General features: G+C 37.2%; 1 protein-coding gene across 1 annotated transcript in view; it reads right to left on the bottom strand.

Moving 5' to 3' along the window:
• Positions 1 to 278: 278 nt before the first annotated feature.
• Positions 279 to 24,090, bottom strand: part of LOC101704560 (zinc finger protein 124) — a 29,168-nt gene continuing 5,356 nt past the window's right edge. Inside the window, exons 2-4 of the mRNA XM_021248541.2 lie at positions 1,880 to 2,006; positions 1,620 to 1,680; positions 279 to 796 (exon numbers count right to left, since the gene is read on the bottom strand). Coding sequence (XP_021104200.1) covers positions 748 to 796; positions 1,620 to 1,680; positions 1,880 to 2,006 — 237 coding nt within the window. The 3' untranslated portion in view covers positions 279 to 747. The remainder of the gene's footprint in view (positions 797 to 1,619; positions 1,681 to 1,879; positions 2,007 to 24,090) is intronic.

Here is a 24,090-nt window from a genome sequence, read left to right as displayed (position 1 = left end):
GAAAGGACTGGAAATCACAGTTTCTTCCATGTTGATCACATTTATACAGATTCTCTTCAGATCTCAAGTATTTATATGGCTTCAGTGCTGTGTGAGCTACGATGGGCACATTTCGTGACAAATGCTCAACCAGAGGAGCTCTACAAGCAAGGCTTTCAGCTGGTGTTAAACCAGCTTGTTTCATGTCCACATTAGCAGCTCTACTGCAAAGGAATACTTCTTTACATTGATTCCAAGCTGTATATTGATAGTATTTCTCTAGTTCTACGTTTCTGTAAAGAAAAAACGTCATAATAAAATGAGTCTCCATATTAATGATTTACCTGAACAAATTTTGTTTGGATGCCTGCTAAGAAATTCTGACAAAGAATGAACAAGATGTACTGAAGGATACCTTCAAAACAGCCATTCTCACAAGAGTGGTTTTCATTTGGGAAAGTTTAAGATGGTATACTTTCCAATACAAAATTTTTAGCTTCATTTTGGACAACTGGTACACAGGCGCATCACATACTGATCATTTCAATACCATTTCCTCCATTACTTTCCCCCTTTTCTTCTTACTTTGTCTTTGCCATATCCAAAACATCAGCTTTTCTCTTTCCTATCATCTCTCCTTTGTTTTCCTCCCTGATTTATATTTTTTGGTTTCTCACAGAAGAGAAACCATGTGACATTTCACATTTTGTGCCTGAGTTATTTCACTTAACATTATGTGATGAAGACCCACCTATTTCTTTTGGCAAACTATTCATCTTTTTGGCTGATTAAATGGCACATTTTCTTTTTCTTTTCACTGTGGAGAATTAAACACAGGTCTTAGACAACACCTCCAGCTTTTGTATTTATTTTAAGAGATTTTCACTGATGATTAAGTTGCTCAGGCTAAGCTCCAACTTGACAGCCTGCAGAATCTGCTTTCCAGACTGTTAGGTTTACATCACACAGAACCTATCAACAATTTTCTTCATGCATAAACCCAGTGATGGACTTCTAAACTGATTCCAGGGCTTAGCTGTTATAAATTAGCCTGTGTTGAGTATGGGTATGCATGTATCAGTATAATATGATGCTTTTAACTAATTTGAGAATATACCCAGGAGAGGTATATCTGGCTCAAATGAAAGTTCTATTTTCAGCTTCTAAGATATCTGTGTAGTGATCATCATAGCAGCTGTACTTAACATTCCACCAGCAATTTTGGAAGGTGCCTTCTAAGAATTTTAAATCATTAATGGACTCGATTCTCTTCAAAATGTCTGGAAAAGACCTATCACAACACTAGCATTCATTTGTACTTTGGATACTGGTTCAAGGTTAGCAATTTTCAGATACTGAATGTCTTAAATTCACATGTATATATAAATAGGTACCTTGAGGATGGATTCCTGTAAAATTCAAAATTTTATTCTTTCTATATACACCTATATACAATACCTAAATGCAATTTTATACATTTTTACGGTTAAATTGTCAGATTATACATACTCAAGCTGTATACATCTTTAGAGAATATTTGTAACATTAAATTAAACTTGGCCTCATTTCCTTGATTGTCATGTTTCTGTTCTCACACTGATTCTTGAGGAACATTCTTTTTCCTTGTGAGTGCAAATTACCTTAGATATCTCCAGGAATTTTTGCATTCTTCCTCAACTTCCTGGTTATCCCAGGCTCTTCCTGAATTGTAGACATAGAAATACAAGGACTCATTATATTATTACAAAAAAAATTAAGATTCCAATTAGATTCATGATATAATGTTAACAGGCCTGAGATATTCTTCAAAATATTTTCTCATTCTCTTTAATGAAACAGTACTGATGAGCAACATGCAATATTGTCTGACTTTATAGATGAGAAAGAGATGTCATCTTACCTATAGCAGCCATGTTCCTAAAAGTTTCCTCCATCACATCTCTGTAGAGCTTCTTTTGGGATGGATTCAGCAAAGCCCACTCCTCTACGGTAAAATTCACAGCCACATCCTCAAAAGTCACTGCCTCCTAAACACCACACATATGCTTTTCAGAGGAAGGTGGAAACTCACAACCCAGGATATCTCAACCTCTCTCTTGAAAAGCTGAATTGAGAGCCAGTTGTGATGATGCATATGTGTAATCTCCACACTTGGGAAGCTGAACCAGGAAGATTGCAGTAAATTCAAGACCAATGTGGGCTCTACAGTGAGTTCAAGTCCAGCCTGAACTACATAATGAGACTCTGTCGCAATAAAACAAAAAAGCTCCACAGCCTGCCGCCCACACCTTACCTGACTGGCTCACCGCCATCTGCTAGCCCTAGCCTCACACTTCTGGTGGGCTAGGTGCAGTCACTAAAGCCACGGGTTCCAAAGCTCTGCCCACTCAGACCTCCCATACCAGTGGTGCTCATGCTCCAGTGCTTGGGATTGAACCCAGGGTCTAGCGCATGGCAGGCAAGTGCTCTACCACTGAGCTATACCCTTTCACTGAAATAAGGTCTCACTATGTTGCCCAGGCTAGTGTTGAACTCCTTCCTGAGCTCAAGTGATCCTCCTGCCTCTGCCTCACAAGTAGCCAAGACTAAAGTGATGGGGAAGTCCTGAACTTCAAGGAACTACAACTTTCTTGGAAAAAAGGCAAATTCATTAAACAGATACAAAACAACATAGAATAATGAAGTAGAGTACTAAGGTAAATGAACATGAAATAAGTTGAACGTAGTCATATACCACAAGGTGTTATACAAGAATGAGAAAGAAAAGATCATACTATATTAGGCACCTAAATAACCAAAGGTTTGTGATTTAATACAGACAACAAATGCAGAAAAGGCAGAATATACAGCAGACAACTATGTTATGCAGTTAGACACAGAGAACAAGTTAAAATACGAGTTTTTCAGCAGCATAGGGTATAGATTATGATAGGTACTGGTAATGGAATGCTTTCTTGCTCTTGGCAAGCAAGCTCTATGGAAGAGGCAGGTAATAATCAGAGGGCATTAAATGGAGTTAGAGATGAACTAACTGCAAGGGGAACAATTCTAAAGAGAGGCATACAGGAAAAGATTGTTAGAGAGCCTATGTGAGAGACAGAAGGGAAGTGCTCTGCAGGCTGGAGGGGCCAGGTGGCAAGGTGCCCCTCCCCCACTCAGCCCCCTTCTGATAGTACTGTTGCATTTTTGAGGAGACGCACCCTGGAGTGGCTAAGATCTGGAAGGGAAGGATCTCAGCCCCTTTTTTGCATACCCAACATTCACTGCAAGCTTCCAGAAGATTCCCTGGTTTCAGCCTTCACCTTTATTGAATTAGGCCTGCAAGTTGTTACAATAGTAGCATTTTCCAGGCATTCTTCCTTTTAGTCTAGGTCTCCCTCCTGTGTACTAGTCTCTGTGCTGCAGCCCAGGCCCTGTTACAATAAAGACTCCCTTTAGTGCTCCTGTAAACCTGCTTGTGATTTATTTTTCAGGTAGCAGGGGCTCCAAAATTCCTATAAATCTACTTAGGACTTTTATGTTCCAAAGAAAGATGAATAAACACCAAAGAACTCCAGAGACCAGCAGCCAATAAAGGCCAGCAGCAGAGACACACCATCTGGTAGAATTCACCTACAGTGTCCAGCACAAGCAGGCATCAGACAGTGACCTATGGTGTCCAGCATAAGCTGGCATAAGACTATGACAGCTGGCAGTGGCAGTGACCAGCAGCTGGCTGTGTCAAGTGTTGCCATCTAGCATTACCTGGTGACATCAAGACTGCTAGCAGAGCTGCACTTTGCCGATTCTTAAATCCAGCAAAAGAACCCCAGGCTGACTGGCAATATTCCCACACTTTGATCTACAGTCCAGTCTTGGATTGCAAGTAACTTGGTATGTGGAATGTCACATGATCACAACTGGTCTGTCTGTCTCTCTCCTTCAATATACAAGTGCTCTGGATTATAAGCAGAATGAATTATTCTTACAAACCAAGGTTTTACTGTATTTATAAAGTCTGACTCTAATGTAAACAAGATAAACATTGAGGGAGGAAAACCTAAGAAAAATGTTTACCTGTTAGAGAAAAGAGGGTCCAGGTGAAAGAGATAAGGATAGATGGAAATGAAGCTTCTCTGAATGTACATTTTTTAATGTAATTTTGACATGGGGTATCATGCCAATGCCTCAAAAAAAATCAAAATTAAATATGGAACAAAAGCAAAAGCAGTTCCTAAAAATTAAAAACAAACTGAATCAAATGAGTCTAACTGTATATCAAGTTCATGACATGACCACACAGAGAAAAAAAATTTTCCAACCAAACTCTAGAACCAATATTTTGACTGTGCAACCTCAGTGGAATACAGTCTAAGGACAAAAAGGTTGAAGGAAATATTAAAATTATAGTAATCTCATTTATAGTATTAAAATTTGCTATTATTCTGAAACCACTACATACATAAGTTCAATCAATATTATAAGGAACCAAAATTTTCAAAGTATTATAAATATAAATGAACAAATTTTAAATAAAAAGTCATATACTGGTGGTGAAAAACCCACAAAAAACACAAGCCCAATAAAGGCTGAATCCTTCAGATATCAATTCTACGTCTCGGTCATAAATTCCACATGTATACACATTTTTTTCAGACATCAATTCTGATGCCAGATTGCCACTCATTGCTAATGCAAGAGCAGAAAAGAGCACTGGTTCCTTTGCTAGGTCACTGCCAGGGTGTCTGTGCACCACCTCTAATGCAGAGCTCAGAGGAACCCTACAAGATCACCATCAACAAAACACTGGGACAGATGATACCTAATGAATGGCTTTGACAGACCATAGATAATATTTTTTTCAAAACTTTTTATGCCATTGAGTCCTTTCTTTCATTATATATATGCAGCATTTAGAAACTTGAATTTGATTTCATAGAAAAAACATAATTGAACATTAAATATGGTATATGAATAATACTTAAAATGTTAATGGAAAAATGGTTTTATTGGAACAAGTCTATGAACAATGAAAACAGGGAAAGGTTGGCAAAATATCTTATAGCTCAGTCTCACCATGTAGTCTCCTTTCCCTCAGATATAAGAAATTCTAGGGGGCTATGAGGGGAGGAAGATGAATAAAATGTAGTTGCCACTGAAAATCAATATATCACAAAATAATTAGGCAAAAGAAGAAAATTTCAGCCAGGTGTGGTGGTACATGTCTATAATCCAAGAACTTGGGAGGCTGGTGCAGGAAGATGGGGTTAAGTTCAAGGCCAGCCTCAGCTACAAAATAAGTTAGACCAGTCTGAAATATAAAGACACACACTGACTCAAACTTGCCGCAAAAAAGGAACATTTCTAAAACAAATGTCATTTGCAAATGACACCTTTGATTTGTTAAAAACATTATAGCTATACAGTATAGTAAAATTCTAACAACATTCAATGCCTTCTACGCAAAAAGTTTGATAGCTTCCATGATATACATGGAAGACATTCAAATTCCACCTTTCGTGAGATTGTACCATTAGAAAATGACAAATGGATCTCAGGAATGAAAGGCAGACTTCAGTGGGTCCAGATATATGTGAAATATTGATTCTTGAAAGAGCTGGTGTTATACATCTCTGGAAGAAATCACAATGTTTCATGTTCAGGAAGAAACAAGTATGTATTTAGAAACCTAGACTGTGTACTCTACTATGCTACATGCAATAATTACCTTGCATAAGGGAAAGATAAATTTGACTGACTTGAGAAGTCATAGTGAAATAACTTTTAAATGTGAAAAAAGATTTTCCTCAAAAGAAAATCAAGTAACCATTACAATTTCAAGGATAAATTCAAATGTATGAAAAACATGGGATATAAACAAAACAAGAAAGTATTTCCTGTGCACACAGTATAAAGATTTTGGGTAGGTAGTAAAGATCAATGAACACAAATCTAAAGCAAATGAGCACAACATATCTAACTCAAGAGAAAACACTGAATAAATTCCAAGGATCAAACTTTTTTGAGAAAAATCACTAAAGAAAATGGAAGTGTGGAAGAACACAATAAGGATGTAGATTTACTCAAGAATGAAGGGTCAATTGATAAACTCTACACTCATTTTCTTTACTTTAGAGTTGACCAAAACATGCAGACCAGTGACTTCTTTCCAATGTCCAGAGAATACACTGTTATTATTCCTGAAGATAGATGTGAATTTTTTCAAGTAAACTTGACAAATTCTGAATCACATGAGCAATGGAATGGATGAGACATCATCTGGCTCTTGATTCACATATCAGCACTTGTGAACAATAGTGGGAGGAAAGAAAGATCTCTAAATACAGTTTTCTTGTGATTTCTATAATAGTCACAAATTGAAAATTCTAAGGGAGGAAATTAAAAGAACATTGTTCACAGAAACTCACACATGGTAAACCTAAGTTATTGAAGTGGAAGAGTGGTCATCCACGGGGCAAATGAGGTTTGAGTCAGGTCCAGAATCAATGACGTGGATGCTCCCATCCATTGCCCAAGGCCCAGTGAATAAACTTTCCGAATATTCTGAGGATATTCTCATTGTTATTAATGTTAAATCTCACCAAAAATTTTGAAAGTAAAATTTATTCAAAAATATTTAAACACTAAATTACCATTAAGAAAGTACACATAAATAAGAACCAAGAGAGATTATGTAAAGGTGCAAATTTCCAATGATGAATGTAATTATACTCTATACCTAAAATGTACCAATAAAATAAAAATTTTTTAAAAAAGAAAGTACACATTAATTTGTATCTGTCTTCATTCATATATGAAAAGATGAAACATCATCCGCACACTGGGCAGCAATAAGTAAAGCAGCATAGGTGCAAACAGGTGGACACCCCCAGACCCCTGGTTAACAGTGGTAAAATTCTGTATTGCCCATCAGGAGGACAGGTTAGAGTATACAGAAAGAGATACAAAGCTGATCAATCTCTACACATCTGGGTTACGGGGTAATGCTGTGCCCACTTGGACAGGAGTTGTTTTTATATTGACACTCATGAGGGTCGAATGTATGGAGAGCTATGCAAGCTATGCAAAAAGACATACTGGTCTATCAATGATTCAACAAAATCTGCAGAATCTATATTAGTCTGACATTATTCAATTTGTACCTCAAAATTAACAATGATTACAGTAATCAGATGAGCCAGTTGTATAGAAAGAACAGTCCTTGATACATATTCCACTAAAGAGAGCAGCGCAGCATATTGCATGAGGCAAAACATGAACGTGAAGAGAAATTCACTGATTCGCAACTATGTCTGAAGATGTCAAAACTCCACCAGTAATTGATAGCTGAAGGAGGAAGAAAAATCTGTAATGAGACAGTTAAAATTAACAACATCAGCCCAGAGCGAGAGAGGAAGCTATGTATATACAGGCTGTGTCCAGGGAGTGGGAGTGGCGGTATCTTTTACAGGGTCGTGAGTTGCACGGAACATGCCCAATCAGCCCACTGCAGACAGGCAGGTCTGTGGATGCCTTACCAAGGTCTTGAGTTCCGTGGAACACACCCAATCAGCCCTCAGCCCGCTGCACACAGGCAGGTCTGCAGACACCATACCAGGGTCGCAAGTTCCACGGAACACGCCGAATCAGCCCATGCCCCTTCAGCAATTCCACTGGACACCCCACCCCCACCCCTGCACCTCTGGCCTCTTCTCTGTACAGCCAACTGGTTCCACACTACAAAGACACAGAGGACAGCAGACCACCAGACCACTGTACTGGGTAAGTTGGAGTCATCTTCACCTCCCATCAGGACTGGGACTATCTTCAGGGGAAGGGCAGCTGGAACCTGCAATACAACTCTGCAGAGGAGGACAGGGAGCTCAACTTGGGACTTGCAGCCAGAAATCTGCCTGAATCTCACGGGTCTGCGACTAGCTTGCTGAGACTCATTGACTTATATCTGCACACTGCTACCCACGTTGTCTACTGTGACAGTAGAGACATACCCTGAAAGAGGCCCTTCATCTTCACTGTTATTTTTTATTCCCAAAATCAGTATTATTAGTTTTTCTCTTTTCTTTTCTTTTGCTCCTATCTGTAATTTTTTTCCTACTCTTTGCAAGTATTTGTTTTTCTCTCCCTTTTTTTCTTTTCTTCTTTCTTTTCGCTTTCCTTTCTCTCTCTCTTACACTCACTCTCTTGGTCTTGCACATTGTTCATCTTCCCTTTTTGTCCCTATTTTGGTCCTCATTCGGAGTTCTTCTTTATTTTCCTATTATTCTCTTTTTCCTTCTCACCTATGTTCTCTGGCCACACTGCTAACCTTCTCTTATCCTTCTTCCCATCTGTCCCTCCCTTCCCAACCCCTTCTAACTCCCCATCCTAAAAGGTAAAGTTGTTATATTGAAGAGTTCATTCACTATATGGTGGGTTGGTCCTTGATATTGATTGAATTCACACAGCTAAAGGTGATAGATTAAAAACTACCACAAAATGTCATTTTCGAAGATGTACTTGATGCAATGGTGTTGCTGATTGTATCACTTGGGCTGAAGTGTTGTTATTGATCTAGCAATGAACCTTCCTAGTATAAGGAAAATGAGATAGCCTTAGAGTCTTAGAGACTCAAAACTTAAAGACTAGCTATATCTGGAAAACACCTCTGAGAAGCAATCATTCCACAAGGGTTCCAATTACAAGCAACAAAGATACTTACAATAAGCAATTTCAAACTATCAACCCAAGAGTTAAACCAAGGAGAGTACCAAAAACAAAAATGAGAAGACATTTAAGCAAGGCACAAACTCTGACTTCCACCCCACCAAGGGTAAATCCTGGGGGAAATGAGATGGGAAAGTCCCATAACCCACCACCTGGATACCCTGAACTGTTGGAACAGGAAGTAACAAAACAGATGAATGAGGCTCTAGAAAAATTCAAAGCAGAAATAATCTCCCAGATATCTACAGAGATGGTGAGCAGAGTGAAAGACATGATTAGAGGATCTAGAACAGAAACATAAAAAAATAGATGAGCTCAGAAACATGCTGGAAGCCATGAATACCCAGCCTAAGAAAGAAATGGAAACCATAATCGCCCAACATAAGAAAGAAATGGAATTCATGAAACAGATTCAAACAGATATTCAGGAGATCAAAAACTCCACTGAAAGTATCCACAGCAGATTAAGGGAATCTGAAGATAGAATATCAGATATAGAAGACAGGATCGTGGTTGGAGACCATGAAAACAGATTTCTTAAAAATAGTAAGGGACCATGAGAAATCAATCCAACAACTGCTAGATAATGCAAAGAAGAATAACATAACACTGTTAGGAGTCCATGAAAAAACATGAGAAAGCACAACTGACACAAAAAAACTGTTCACAGAAGTAATAGTGGAAAACTTCCCAGACAGAGGTAGAGAATTGGACAATACAGATTAAGTGAGGCATATAGAACTCCAACTATCCATGATCAAAAAAAATCTACATCTAAACATATAATAGTCAAGATCCCAGAAACCCAACAGAAAAACAAAATCCAACAAGCAGTTAGAGAAAAGAAACAAATCATCTTCAAAGGAAAGCCCATCAGAATCACAGCAGACTTCTCAACACAAACCCTCAAATCAAGGACAGCCTGGAGTGAAGTACTTCAAGCCCTAAAAGAAAATAACTTCCAACCTAGACTGTTCTATCCTGCAAAATTATCTTTCAAAATCGATGGGGAAATTACATACTTCCACAATAAAGAACACCTGAGAAATTTCATGAACACCAAACCAGCACTACAAGCAATTCTAAACAATATCCTAGAAAAAGACAATGAAGGTCACAACTCCATGAGGCCCAACAGAGCGAAGCCACCAGCCAAGGTAAGACACTAAAGGGAAAGGGGGAAAAAATAAGAAATAAAAGAGCCAACAAAAGTAAAAAATCATGAGAAGGATGAATCAATATCTATCAATTATAACCCTCAATGTTAATGGCCTCAATTCACCAATCAAAAGAAATAGACTGACAGAATGGATTAAAAAGGAATATGCAACAATATGCTGTATACAAGAAACACACCTAAATCAAAAAGAAACTCATAGACTGAAAGTAAAAGGATGGAAAACTTTTCTCCATGCCGCAGGAACCCAGAAGAAAGCAGGGGTAGCAATCTAAATTGCAGACAAAGTAGATTTCAAACCAAAACTAATTAAGAGAGACAAAGATGGTCACTACATCCTTGTGAAGGGAACAATCCAAGAGGAAGAGATGATAATCCTAAATATATATGCACCAAATACAAATGCCCCCAACTATACAAAACAAATATTAATAGACATGAAAAACCAAATAAACACTAGTACAATTGTAGTGGGGGACATCAATACCACACTATCACAAATACACAGATCATCTAGACAAAAAGTCAACAAGGAAATTCTAGAACTGAACCAAGCTATTGAACAAATGGACTTAATAGATGTTTACAGAGTGTTCCACCCCACAAAATCAGAATACACATTCTATTCGGCTGCACACTGCTCATTCTCTAGAATAGACCACATGCTAGCTCATAGGACATGTCTAAGTAAATGTAAAAGAACAGAAGTTACCTCCTGTATATTATCAGACCATAGTGCAATAAAATTGGAGATCAATAACATAACAAACTGCAAAACCTCAAACACATGGAAACTGAATAACACTCTCTTGAACAACCAATAGGTCACAGAAGCAATTAAAGAAGAAATTAAACAGTTTCTACAAGTAAATGAAAAATGCCAGTACAACATACAGGAATCTATGGGACACAATAAAAGCAGTTCTATGCGGGAAATTCATAGCAGTGAATGCCCATATTAGGAAGACAGAGAAAACTCAGATAAATAACCTAATGCAGAACCTCAAGCTCCTAGAAAAAGAAGAGCATAATGAATCCAAAGCTCCTACAAGAGAGGAAATTATAAAGATCCAAGCGGAAATCAATGCAATGGAGACTAAGAGAATACAAAAAAATCAATGAATCCAAGAGTAGGTTTTTTGAAAGAATAAATAAAATCGATAAACCTTTAGCCAACCTTATCAAAAAAAGGAAAGAAAAGGCACAAATCCATGCAATTAAGAATGAAAAAGGTGAAGTCACAACAGATCCAACAGAAATCCAGAGGATCATCAACACCTACTCTGAGAACCTCTACTCCAATGAAATGGAAAACACAGAAGAAATGGACAGATTCCTAGATACATACAAATTGTCAAAGTTAAAGGAAGAAGATATAGAAATTCTAAACACAATTACAATGAGTACAATTGAAAATGTAATAAAATATTTACCAACAAAGAAAAGCCCAGATCTGGATGGATTCACTACTGAATTGTACAAGACACTTAAAGATGAACTATCACCATTACTCTTTAAACTCATCAAGGAAATTGAAAGGGAAGCAATACTTCCAAATTCATTCCCGGAAGCAAGTGTCACTTTGATTCCAAAACCAGGGAAAGACCCAATGCAAAAAGAGAACTACAGGTCAATCTCCATAATGAACATAGATGCAAAAATCCTCAACAAGATACTGGCAAACAGAATACAGAAGGTCATCAAGAAGATCATACACCTTACCAAGTCAGATTTATCCCAGGGATGCAAGGAGGGTTCAACATTAATAAATTAATAGATGTAATACACCATATTAACAGAGTCATGGACAAAAACCTTATGATTATCTCAAAAGATGCAGAAAAAGCATTTGACAAAATCCAGCACCCATTCATTATAAAAACCCTACAGAAAACTGCAACAGAAGGTCTTTATCTTAACCTGATTAAGGCTATCTATGAAAAACCAACAGCCAACATCATACTAAATGGTCAAAACCTGAAAACTTTCATGCTAAAATCAGGAAAAGACAAGGATGCCCACTATCACCACTCCTGTTTAATATAGTTCTGGAAACATTAGCCACAGCAATTAGAAAAGAGAAAGAAATAAAAGAAATAAAGATAGGAAAGGAAGAAGTGAAACAGTCATTATTTGCTGCTATGATACTTTACATAGAAGACCCAAAGAACTCCATCAGAAGACTTCTAGACTTAATTGACAGATTCAGAAGAATAGCTGGATACAAGGTCAACACTCAAAAAACAATAGCCTTCTTGTACACAAATAACAGACTCACTGAGAAATTAGGGAAACAATTCCTTTTACAATAGCATCAAAAAAAATGAAATATCTATGAATCAATCTAACAAAAGAAGCAAAAGACCTCTACACTGAAAACTACAGCACTCTGAAAAAAGAGATTGAAGAGGATACAAGAAAATGGAAAGACATCCCTTGCTCCTGGTAGGAAGAACCAATATAGTGAAAATGGCCATACATCCAAAACTACTACATAGATTCAATGCAATGCCAATTGAAATTCCAACAATATACTTCACAGAACTAGAGAAAACAATCCAAAAATTCATTTGGAACCATAGGAGACCTAAAATAGCTAAAGCAATTCTAAGCAACAGAGACATGGCTGGGGGTATCACAATCCCCAACTTGAAACTATACTACAAAGCTACTGTGATAAAATCAGCATGGTACTGATAAAGGAACAGACCTGAGGATCAGTGGAATAGATTAGAAGATGCAGAAACAAGTCCAGACATGCTCAGCCACCTCATCTTTGACAAAGGAGCCAACCACCATCATTGGAGGAAAGATAGCCTATTTAATAAATGGTGTTGGAAAAACTGGATTTCAATCTGCCAAAGATTAAAAGTAGACTCATGCCTATCACCATACACTAAACTAAGATCGAAGTGGATTAAAGATCTAAATATTAAGACAGAAACACTAAACTTGCTGGAAGATAAGTTAGGTAGAACTCTTGAAGACATTGGCATAGGAAAAGACTTTATGAACAAAACCTCAGCAGCATGGGAACTAGCAGAAAGAATCAACAACTGGGATGTCATCTTATTAAAAAGCTTCTGCACTGCAAAAGAAACCACCAACAGAGCTAACAGACAACCTACAATATGGGAAAAAATTTTTAGCAGCTGTACCTCAAAGGACTACTATCTAGAATATATAAAGAATTGAAAAAAATCAGACCCCCCAAATTCAAAGACCCAATTCAAAAATGTGCCTCTGAAATGAACAGACATTTCTCAGACAAAGAAGTAAAAGCAGCAAACAAATATATGAAAATATGTTCAACATCGCTCGTCATTTGAGACATGCAGATGAAAACAACACTGAGATTTCACCTCACCCCAAAAAGAATGGCTGCTATCAAGAAATCAACCAATAACAAATGCTGGCGGGGTTGTGGGGAGAAAGGGTCCCTTCTCCATTGCTGGTGGGAGTGCAGACTGGTGCAACCACTGTGGAAGTCAATATGGAGATACCTCAAAGAACTAGGACTAGAGGTCCCATTTTGACCCAGCTATCCCCCTGCTGGGTATCTTCCCAAAAGAATTAAAAGAATCATACCACAGTGATATATGTGCACCCATGTTCATAGCAGCACAGTTTCTAATAGCTAAAGCTTGGAAGCAGCCCACGTGCGCATCAACTGGAAACTGGATAAAGAAAATGTGGGTTTTTTTATTAAATGGAGTACTACTCAGCCATAAAGAATGAAAAACTAGAGTCATTTATAGCTAAATGGATACATATCGTGGCCATAATCTTAACTGAAATAAATAGGACACACATGTGTAAATACCGAATAGTTTCTCTAGTGTGAGAAACTGATAGTGCAAACAAGGGTTAAAATGATTAAAATGAATAATTGATAATTTGGAATAGGAAAAAAGGTCCAAAGACGAAGGAGTGAAGGGAGGGGAAGGGTAAAGGAAAAGAGGCAAAGGAAAAACTATGAGAAAAGAAAAAAAAAAGGAAATGAAATCTATGTGAATAGGGAAGGGTGGAGGGGGTGAAGGGCGCACAGGTAGTTGGGAAAAAAAGAAGAACCAAGATATATCACGTACAGGTACAAACACCGAATGATAAATGTAAATGAATTGTATACCTAAAATGTACTAATAAAAGAACAAAAAAAATTAACAATATCATGCTTTGTGGGGATTGGTTGGATACTGCATAATACTTCATCTAATAACTACACAGTACAAAGCCCTCTCAAAAATCACAAGAAACATTCACCCAAATACACCATGTTCAGAGCAATACACCAAATACACCCAATACACCATGTTCAGTTATGGACATGTACCAACTCCCTACAATGAATGTAATCATTATATACTTTAAACATGTAGGAATAAAAGTCCAAAAAAGAAAAAAAAAAGAGAAAAAAACTTTAATGTGTTCAAAGTAATGGATTTCGAGCAAAACAGATACTGAATTGAAATTTGACACCAGGAGCAGAAATATTTAAAACATTCCTAAGAATTAGAGACACAATCATGAATTTTTAAAAGATACATGCTTCAAATGCAAGGCCTAATTAAATGTTAAGGATGTATAAGTATGAAAGTGAATGTACAACATATTATCAGTTCAGGGATGCAAAAATGGATGCTTCAAAACAAATTAAAAACCATGCATATATATATTAGAAAAGAACAAAAGATCACAACATCAGAAATTTAGAGAAATAATAGCAATGTGAAAATGGAAATCACTTAACAAACAGGAAATCCCAGTGCTCATTATTTATGCAGATTATAGGCAGTAGAGAATAAATTCTTAAAGTATCAAAGGAATTATGAAATAATGTAATCCATTACAATAAAAGGAGTAGAGAACAAAAAATCATAAAATCCTGTCAGGAGATACAGACAAAGCACAAGATTAAAAAGTAATAAGCAGAGGGCTGAGGTTTAGCTCAGTGGTTTTGTTGCTTGCTGTGCAAGTGCAAGGACCCGAGTTCGATCCCTGGTACCAAAAAAAAAGTAATAAGCAGAGATTAAGATGGAAAACATAAAAATGTCTTTACCTGTATATAACATCATGGTATATGCTGGAAAATTAAAGTATCAACAAGAACATAATGGGATTACTAAAATGCTGTACCACAGATTACATCCCAAGCTTAATATATAATAATATGTCATGTAATTACATATGAGGTCTACACAAATGGACGGAAAATTATAAACTTTATGTCATATATAGCCCTCACAGTGACAAAATTTTACAAATGTTTAAACCCCATATATGAAAGAGGTTCAACACTAGATATAATAAGCACAAGATAAAACTACAAAAACATAATGAAATATAATAGATGGACAAATACAAAGTATTCTTTCTGTTGTCAAAACAATAAACTACATATCTATAAAATATTAAGTAAAATTTTTCCTTTGAATTTTCATTATCTGCACACCAGCATTTTTCTTATTCTATCAAACATTCCAACTCACTTATTACTACTTGAAAAAAATAATCAACTACAACAGTTTTAATCACATCAATTTTTTTTTTTTAAAACTATCTTGCAATACACCAAGCTTAGAGGCAGAGAATAAGACAGTGAAGTGGCTAAAAAATGAATTTCCTGACAATCCTGTAGGCAATAATTTGAGGTAAAGAAACCACAAATAATCTTTTCAGCGTAATTCAGCATAAGAATACTAGCCTCAACTGTTAACTTACTCAAAATTCCAAAGAAGTGAAATCAGATAATACTTTCCATGAAGAAATTGTTAAGGTCCAAAGAATTTCTGGAAAATCCATACTGTGCTCATCTTGGGGATAGCTAGATGAAAATAGATGCAATGGAAGGAACCATTGATGGTTTCTTCAAGTGCATCATGATTCTATGGATAATTAGGCATATTTATAGCCAATGCACAACAAGTAATTTATTTCTAATTCTTTTTTTTTCAGAAGTAATCAATACTCCACTCTTTTTAACTAGGAAAAGCACCCATTTCCTGTAAGTCTCCTCCTTCTAACAGCACATTTAGATACTGAACTCACCAATAAATGAATTCATTGATGAGGAGAAGGCCTACACAAATCAATCAGCTTTCAAACTCAAAATTTAGGAGACACTGGAGATATAAACCATAATACCTGGACTGCTGCTGAGACAAAAACAGAGCATCCAACACAACAGTTTCATCCACACAGAAACCTCACACGTGTGTCATGAGTCCCCCATACACCATCCTGCTTACTGAGCAGCATGGTGAGGAGTGAGGCTGCAGGCACTGAGCAAAGGCAGGCCTCTGCCCATGTCAACTCACTGGGAAAGGACAGGATGCTTAGGTCCTGGCAGATGTCTCAGCCTGACCCAGAGGTTTAAAAAGGACCAAATATGTATCAGTGAAAGCTGACATATAGGAACGAAGATTCCTCAACTGATGCAGGGAGGCCCAGATCCTGCCAAAGCTCAGTGTCCACTTCTAACTAGAAGTTGCATATCCACCACAAACCCCACTCCTATTGTGGGTCATTTGGCCCTGAATAATCACCATTTTGAGGACTGAGGGTCTCCCAGGACCTTCCCATGGAGCAACAGTTAGTAGAATTCATAAAGCAAGTAAAGAAAAGCCAGGGTTGGAGCCTCTCAGCAACACACTGGCAGGTTCTGACCTGAGTGTCTCAAAGAGGCTGCTATTCTCTGGCCAGTGTGCCTGACAGGACATACAACAGCAGCTCTTCTTCACTGATACAAGGCTGCTCCATTTTCTGCCCACTGAGCCAAGAGGGAGAAGAAAATTCAATAGCTGCTTGAGTAGAGCCCAAATGACAGACTCTAGGTAAAACCCTTCCTGGCCCAGAATTTCTCCAAGGACACTGACTTGATTCAGCTTTTGGATCATTGGATTAAAGAAGGATTTGCTTCTAGCTTTACAGAGCTCCTTGTGTCTCCTTACTGGACTCAAGGGCTTGTTCTTTTTTGTTGTCTTTGAAAACAGGATCACAACTGTGCCATTGTAATTTCAGAGTCAATGTCACATGGAGAGAATCACTAAACCCATCTGGGTCTAGGCAAGGGCAGAACACAATGTAATAGCAGTAACAGCCTAAGGTTGTCAGTGGGTGTAAAATTAAATGAGGCCCTTAGCTTCATGGTACGGACTTTCTCAAATCTTATCTTGTCATTTTCAGTAAAGTAAATAAAACCATGTCAAAAAGGAAATATGAATATTTAATAAATGAAGAAGCTGGTACGATAATATTGTATAAAGGAATCAAGATGAAAGAAAAGAAAACATTTCCAATTCCTCAGAAAGGAAACTGACTTATTCCAAGGTCACAAAGAAATACAGACTTCTGAAGACTGACCTTAGCAAAAGGGCCAGAATAATATTTGCAATGTAGCCTCACCTTCAATCACATCTCTATGATGAGGCAGGAATAGCTAAGACCTTAACAGAATGAATTCTTCAGAATATGCTCTTCTCTCCACACAGACTGAAAGATTTTCTCTTTCAACATATTAATTTTGAATATTCCTGAGGTGGTAGAACTGTGTTGCTCAATTTGAATTATGCATTTGAAGCAGTGTTAAAGGACAGACAGTAATATTTTAGGCGTAGACTAGGGACATACTTCTTGTGGCTCTTCTAAAGGGCCTGTCACAGCACAGAAACAATGAGAACACACATCAAATACTATATTGAGCCATATTCTGTGGATTATGACAAAAGAGCATCTAAGATTCATTAAATCTATGAAAGAGAGAAGGACTGAGAAAATTAAGGAAGGAATAAGAAACTAAAAAACAGAGGAAGGTGTGGAAGGAGTAAGAGAATGAAAAATAATGGACAGAAAAGGAAGAAATGTGGAGGCCATAGTGTCATTATTAACTACACCTCTAGCCAAAAATGCTCTGAGACCTTTTTCATTCATTTTGATCCTTGTCCCTGAGGATGAGTATGAACATATTTTGACTACTTTATGCAGGAATTTTGTGGAACCTCTGTTATTTCCAAAACTCAGATAGAAGTAAATGACAAAGGAAGAGCCAGACTACTTTCACAACCACAGTAAGGTAAATCACACTTGAGGAGAAGGATATCTGCTGTCCCTGAGCAGAATGGATCCTTCAGATGGCAGTCACAATAAAGACACAGCACAACACAGTGACAACTAAATAGACAATGAGATCTGACACATGACTAAAATGTCTTTTTGTGACAATTCAACATCCATTGAAAAATGTGGCAGAGAGAATTCGAAGTTACTTTCAGACTCATACAAGACAAGGGGCCAGTGTACTACTGACACCAAAATGCTGTAATGGAAGGCAACTGTTACTTTCTCAGCACTGAGACACAATACCCAACACTCACATTTTAAAAATGGAAAGGAGCCAGGGATTTAGCTCAGTGGTTTTGCCCTCTGCTGCACAAGTGCAAGAACCTGAGTTCAATCCTAGTACCAAAAAACAACAAAAAAAAAGCAATCTTAAAAATGGAAAGGATCAGTTTGTATAGTTTTCAATCTATAGTTATTGGCTCCAAGGCAGGTTCACTTGAAAGAGACAAATGGCATGCAGGAAGCATACATATTTGGCATAATATTGGGAAGCAGGGAGACATCAAAGGAGGAGCAGTGATATATCCTTCTAGGACACACCCACAGTGATCCAACTCTTCCCACAAGGCTTTACCTCACAACATCATACCCAGCTATGAACCCATCAGAATCCAGTCAAACACCCATGATCCAGTCACCTCCCAAAAGCTCCACCCATGAATCCATGATGCTTTGGGAGAACATATAGATTTAAACCATAACAATATCCCAGGAAAAACTCCAAGACTGTCATACTCACAAAGGCCACTGCTTATAATGTAACAAAGAACATGAAAAGGGGCACACAGTGGGCTGGCCCCATAACCATGAAGAAGGGTGGAGTGTCACAAAAGCTAAAGAACATGTGTTTACGAACAACAGACTCACTGAGAGAGAAACAGGGCAAACGATTCCTTTCACAATAGCATCCAAAAAACTGAAATACCTAGGAATCAACCTAACAAAAGAAATCAAAGACTTCTTCTCTGAAAACTATAGCACTTTGAAAAAAGATACTGAAGGGGATATTAGAAAATGGAAAGACATCCCTTGCTCCTGGGTAGGAAGGATCAACACAGTGAAAATGACTATACTTCCAAAATTGCTATACAGATTCAATGCAATCCCAATTGAAATCCCAGCAGCACACTTCATAGACCTTGAGGAAATAATCCAAAAATTCATTTGGAACAAGAAGAGACCCAGAATAACAAAAGCAATTCTAGGTAACAGAGACATGGCAGGGGGTATTACAACCTCCAACCTGCAACTCTACTACAAAGCTACTGTGATAAAAATAGCACGGTACTGGCAAAGAAACAGACCTGAAGACCAGTGGAACAGATTAGAAGATGCAGAAACAACTCCAGACACACTTAGCCACCTCATCTTTGACAAAGGAGCCAATCACCCTCACTGGAGGAAAGATAGCCACTTTGATAAATGGTGCTGGAAAAATTGGGCTTCAACTTGCCAAAGATTAAAACTAGACCTATATCTCTCGCCATGCACTAAACTAAAATCGAAATGGATTAAAGATCTAAATATAAAAACAGAAACGCTGAACTGGCTGGAACAGAGGTTAGGTAGACCTCTTGAAGGCATTAGTGTAGGAAGAGACTTTATGAACAAAAGCTCAGTTGCCCGTGAACTAGCACAATCAAGTGAGATCTCTTTTTACTAAAAAGCTTCTGCACAGCAAGAGAAACCACCAACAGTATGAAGAGACAACCCACAAGGTGGGAAAAAATTTTCACCAGCAGTCCCTCAGACAAAGGCCTACTATCCTGAATCTATAAAGAACTTTAAAAAATCAGATCTCCCAAATTAAAAAACCCAATCCAAAAATGGACATCTGAAATGAACAGACATTTCCCACACAAAGTAGTAGACATGGCAAATAAACATATGAAAAAATGTTCAACATCACTGGTCATTCCAGAGATGCAAATGAAAACAACACTGAGATTTCACCTCACTCCAGAAAGAATGGCTGCTATCATGAAATCAACCAACAACAAATGCTGGCGGGGTTGTGGGGAAAGAGGAACACTGCTCCACTGCTGGTGGGAGTGTAGACTGGTGCAAGCACTGTGGAAATCAGTATGGAGATACCTCAAAGAACTAGGACTCGAAGTCCCATTTGAACCAGGTATTCCTCTGCCAGGTATCTTCCCCAAAGAATTAAAAGAATCATACCACAGTGATATATGTGCACTCATGTTCATAGCAGCACAGTTTGTAATAGCTAAACTTGGAAACAGCCCAAATGCCCATCAACTGGAGACTGGATAAAGAAAATATGTTTGGATGCACACTGAGGCACCACTCTAAAGTGAAATAAACAGGATACTCATGTGTAAATACTGAATAGTTTCTCTAGTGTGAGAAACTGATAGTGTAAATAAGGACTAAAAGGTATAATAGATAATGTGAAATAGAAAGAAAAGGGACAAAGGGGATGGGGAAATGAGAGGGATAGGGGAAAAGAAGGGAATGGAATTAATATGAGAAAATGAAAAAATGGAAAGAAAGTCTTTGCAAGAAGGGAGGGTTGGAGGGGTTGAAGGGAGGGCAGGGGAAGGGAGAAAAAATAAAGACCAAGAGACTATGTAAAGGTGCAAATTTCCAATGATGAATGTCATTATATTGTACACCTAAAATGTACCAATAAAAGGATATACAAAAAAAACAAACCACAAACAAGATGTGTTTAGCTCATGCCACACATGTGACACAGTACTGGAGGCACAACAGGTTAATATGCTTTGATTAGCACACTGAACACAATTTTAGAGATGGAAAAAGCAGACAGTAGGTACATGGTGGCATGTAATGTGCATTCTCTCCTGAAAGTACCCTCATTAGCACATTCCCCAACAGTGGGAACAGGTACACCAGCAGGTGCAGCTCAATGAGCACTGGCAGGAGCTGGAACAGGAACTATAAGAAGCCAAAAAGAATAAATTCAAATCAGGTGCAATAGTTCTGAGCAAGCATCGCTGTTTTGCCTGCTGGAATCCGAAACAGAATGAAGACACAATGGTGAAAATTTTGACCATAGGACAGCTCAAATGGAAACTTAATTGTACTGGATTTACTTAATAATTCTTAGGGATCAGCAATTTAGCTCAGTGGGACAGCACCTTTCTGGCAAGTGTGAGGTCCTGAGTTCAATCCCTGGTACCAAAAAAAAAAAAAAAAAAAGAAAGCAAAAAACAAAGAAACTATTCTTAATTGTACTGAACAACTTGAACTTACATTGCTTTTACAACATCTATTTGGAAATAAAGGTCTTCACATTCACCATGGTGATAATAGTACAGAGCTGAAGCTAGAGTTTAGCAACCTATTGAGTTTTATTAACTTTGACTACAGGAATGTGCATGCATTTGGAGTCACTGCAGACAGGACGGATGAAGAGGTATGATTTATCTCAGTGCACAGGCTCTAGGAAACATACATTTCAATATATTTATAAAATGCATTCCCTCAGAATCCTTCTTTTCTTGATAATTTAGAATGTAGTGGTTCATATCTGTATTATTGTTATTCACTCCAGAAATTAAACTTCCTGTTGTATAAGAAATATAAGGAGCTGAGAATGGTGTTACACATTTGCAAACACAGTTTCTAAAATATCTAAAGTAAGATCATGACAACTTAAATGTCAAAATGAGCAACTTAAGGGCCGGGGATTTAGCTCAGTAGTCCCGCTGCCTGCCTCACAAGCACAAAGTCCTGAGTTCAATTCCTGGTACAAAAAAAAATGAGCAACTTAACATGAGTTTCTATTGCTGGACCAGCAGTGTAACACTGTAAATACATTTAAAATTTCTCAGGAATCCAAGAACTAGAAAGCATATTGTCAGAGAGGAATAAGTTGAAATATTTAAATCACTAATAAATAAGTAGGTGACTAAAGTTGCAAATTTTAACAAACATCAAAAATACATTGTTAAATTATTTGTTCTAATGCACTTAATATTCAGACAGTATACATGAGATATATTTACAATATTTACAAAATAGAGAACAAGTAGGTAAGTCTTAACATAAATTCAGTTAGAACATATACAATCTTTATGCATCTTATGACAAAATATGAATATTGTATTTGCCAAATATAAGTATTATATAGATTATAATAAAGAAAGGTCAGTATCACTCTCTTCCTTTCCCCCTGGGGAAAGGTCTGAATTACTTGAATATCTTTCCAAGCTATGTATACAAAATCACTGTTTCCATTCAAGTTCAGTAGATACTCATTTGCAAATAAAATGAACCTTGAGTTCATCAGCTCATCCTTTTTTTCATTTTCCAAAGCTTAACATGCTTCGCTTTTTATGTGCAACTACTTAGAAGTATGACTATTTGACATCCCAGGAAAAGATGTTTACTGACTGGTTTTTAAATGAATACAAATTTGATGATTAAAAAAATGAGTATCATGGTAAGCCTTTTGGCCAGAAATTTTATGAAATTCAAGAATACCAGAGCCACATTTCAGCAACAGTAGCAGTCATGAGATTTAACTTGCTTTAGTTATGGATCATCTGCTGTAAAATGACTGTCATATTCCTAATAATTACTAATGCATTGCTTATATATGACAGAAGAGGGATACTGCCTATTTGTTCTCAGTCATGAACACATGTGAAGTGTGGTGGGAACATATTTAAAATGGCAACCTGATGTATTTATACAGTATTGTTATTAGGTGTTTGCAGTTCTATAACACAAGAAATTCAGAATTCATGATGTTTTTCTTTTTTTTTAATGTAGTTCAGGCTGGCGTAGAACTCACTAGGAGGCTCAGGTAGCCCAGATTATACTTATCCTGCTGCATCTGCGCCCAAAGTGCTGGGATTTCAGGCATAAGTCACCATGCCTAACTCTAACTTAACCTTAACCCAAAAAGAGTTTTTAACTGATGATCAGTAAAAACAGAAAAAAATTCGTTCTGTCAAAAGTGAAAGAATGTCCCTATATTATGGGAATATAATAAACATTGTAGGGAAAAACCTACACTGCCAAACATATAATTAATTAGACGTTTGAGCTTCTTTAAAATTTTTGCAAATACTTCTAAACTCTGCCTTGACGTCAGTCAACTAGCTGTCCTAATTGCTTCCTCACACTCACTCCCTGCCTGTATACATAGTTCTGTTGAAGAAAATGTTTCCTCCCATGTCACTGTAATATAATGACATTATTGACATGCAGAAATGATCTCATATAACAATAAACTTTTATATAACCATCTTTAAACATTATTGCAAATTATATTTTTAAAAATATTTTAAGTCTGGAAAACTTCCAAAAAGATAACACATACAAATAAATTTGAAGAAGATAATATGAATATTGGGAAGAAAATGTACAGACTTAGATTTGATGATGCAGTATGCTATGGGTTCATTAAATTATATGCTTATTAAAACTGTATCTATAATACCAAAAAAACAATATAAACTTGAAAAACATCTATGAGATTGTCTTCTAAAAAACAAAGGACACTATTCTTCTGCTGGGTATCTTCCCAAAAGAATTAGAAGAATCATACCACAGTGATATATGCTCACCCATGTTTATAGTGGCAGTTTGTAATAGCTAAAACTTGGAAACAGCCCAATTCCCCATCAACTGGAGACTGGACAAACAAGATGTGGTTTTTGTTTTGTTTTATTTTGGTACTGGGGATCAAACTTGGGACCTTCTGCTTGTGAAGCAGGCAGCAGCACCACTGACCTCAATCCCCAGCACAAAGATTATTTTTATAAAATGGAGTACTACTCAGCCATAAAGAATGAGAAACTAGAGATATTTATAGCTAAGTGGATGCACATTGAGGTCATACTTTTTTTTGGCACTGGAGATCGAACTCAGGTCCTTGCACTTGCCACTTGCATGGCAGTTGGCGGAACCACTGAGCTAAATCCCCGGCCCCTAGGCCATACTCTTAAGTGAAATAAATGGGACACACATGTGCAAATACCAAATAGTTTCTCTGGTGTGAAAAACTAATTAGTGTAAATAAGGATCAAAATGTATAATTGATATTGTGTAATAGGAAGAAAAGGTCTAAAGGAGTAGGGGAAATGGGAGGGGTAGGGGAAAGGAAAGAAGGAAGA

This window comes from Heterocephalus glaber, unplaced genomic scaffold (assembly GCF_053883595.1).
Source record: "Heterocephalus glaber isolate CG9 unplaced genomic scaffold, H.glaber_assembly_v1.0 deba00001757, whole genome shotgun sequence".
Classification (NCBI taxonomy): Eukaryota; Metazoa; Chordata; class Mammalia; order Rodentia; family Bathyergidae; genus Heterocephalus; species Heterocephalus glaber.
Note: the sequence above shows the minus strand (reverse complement) of the source record. Positions and strands in the feature narration are given on the sequence as shown.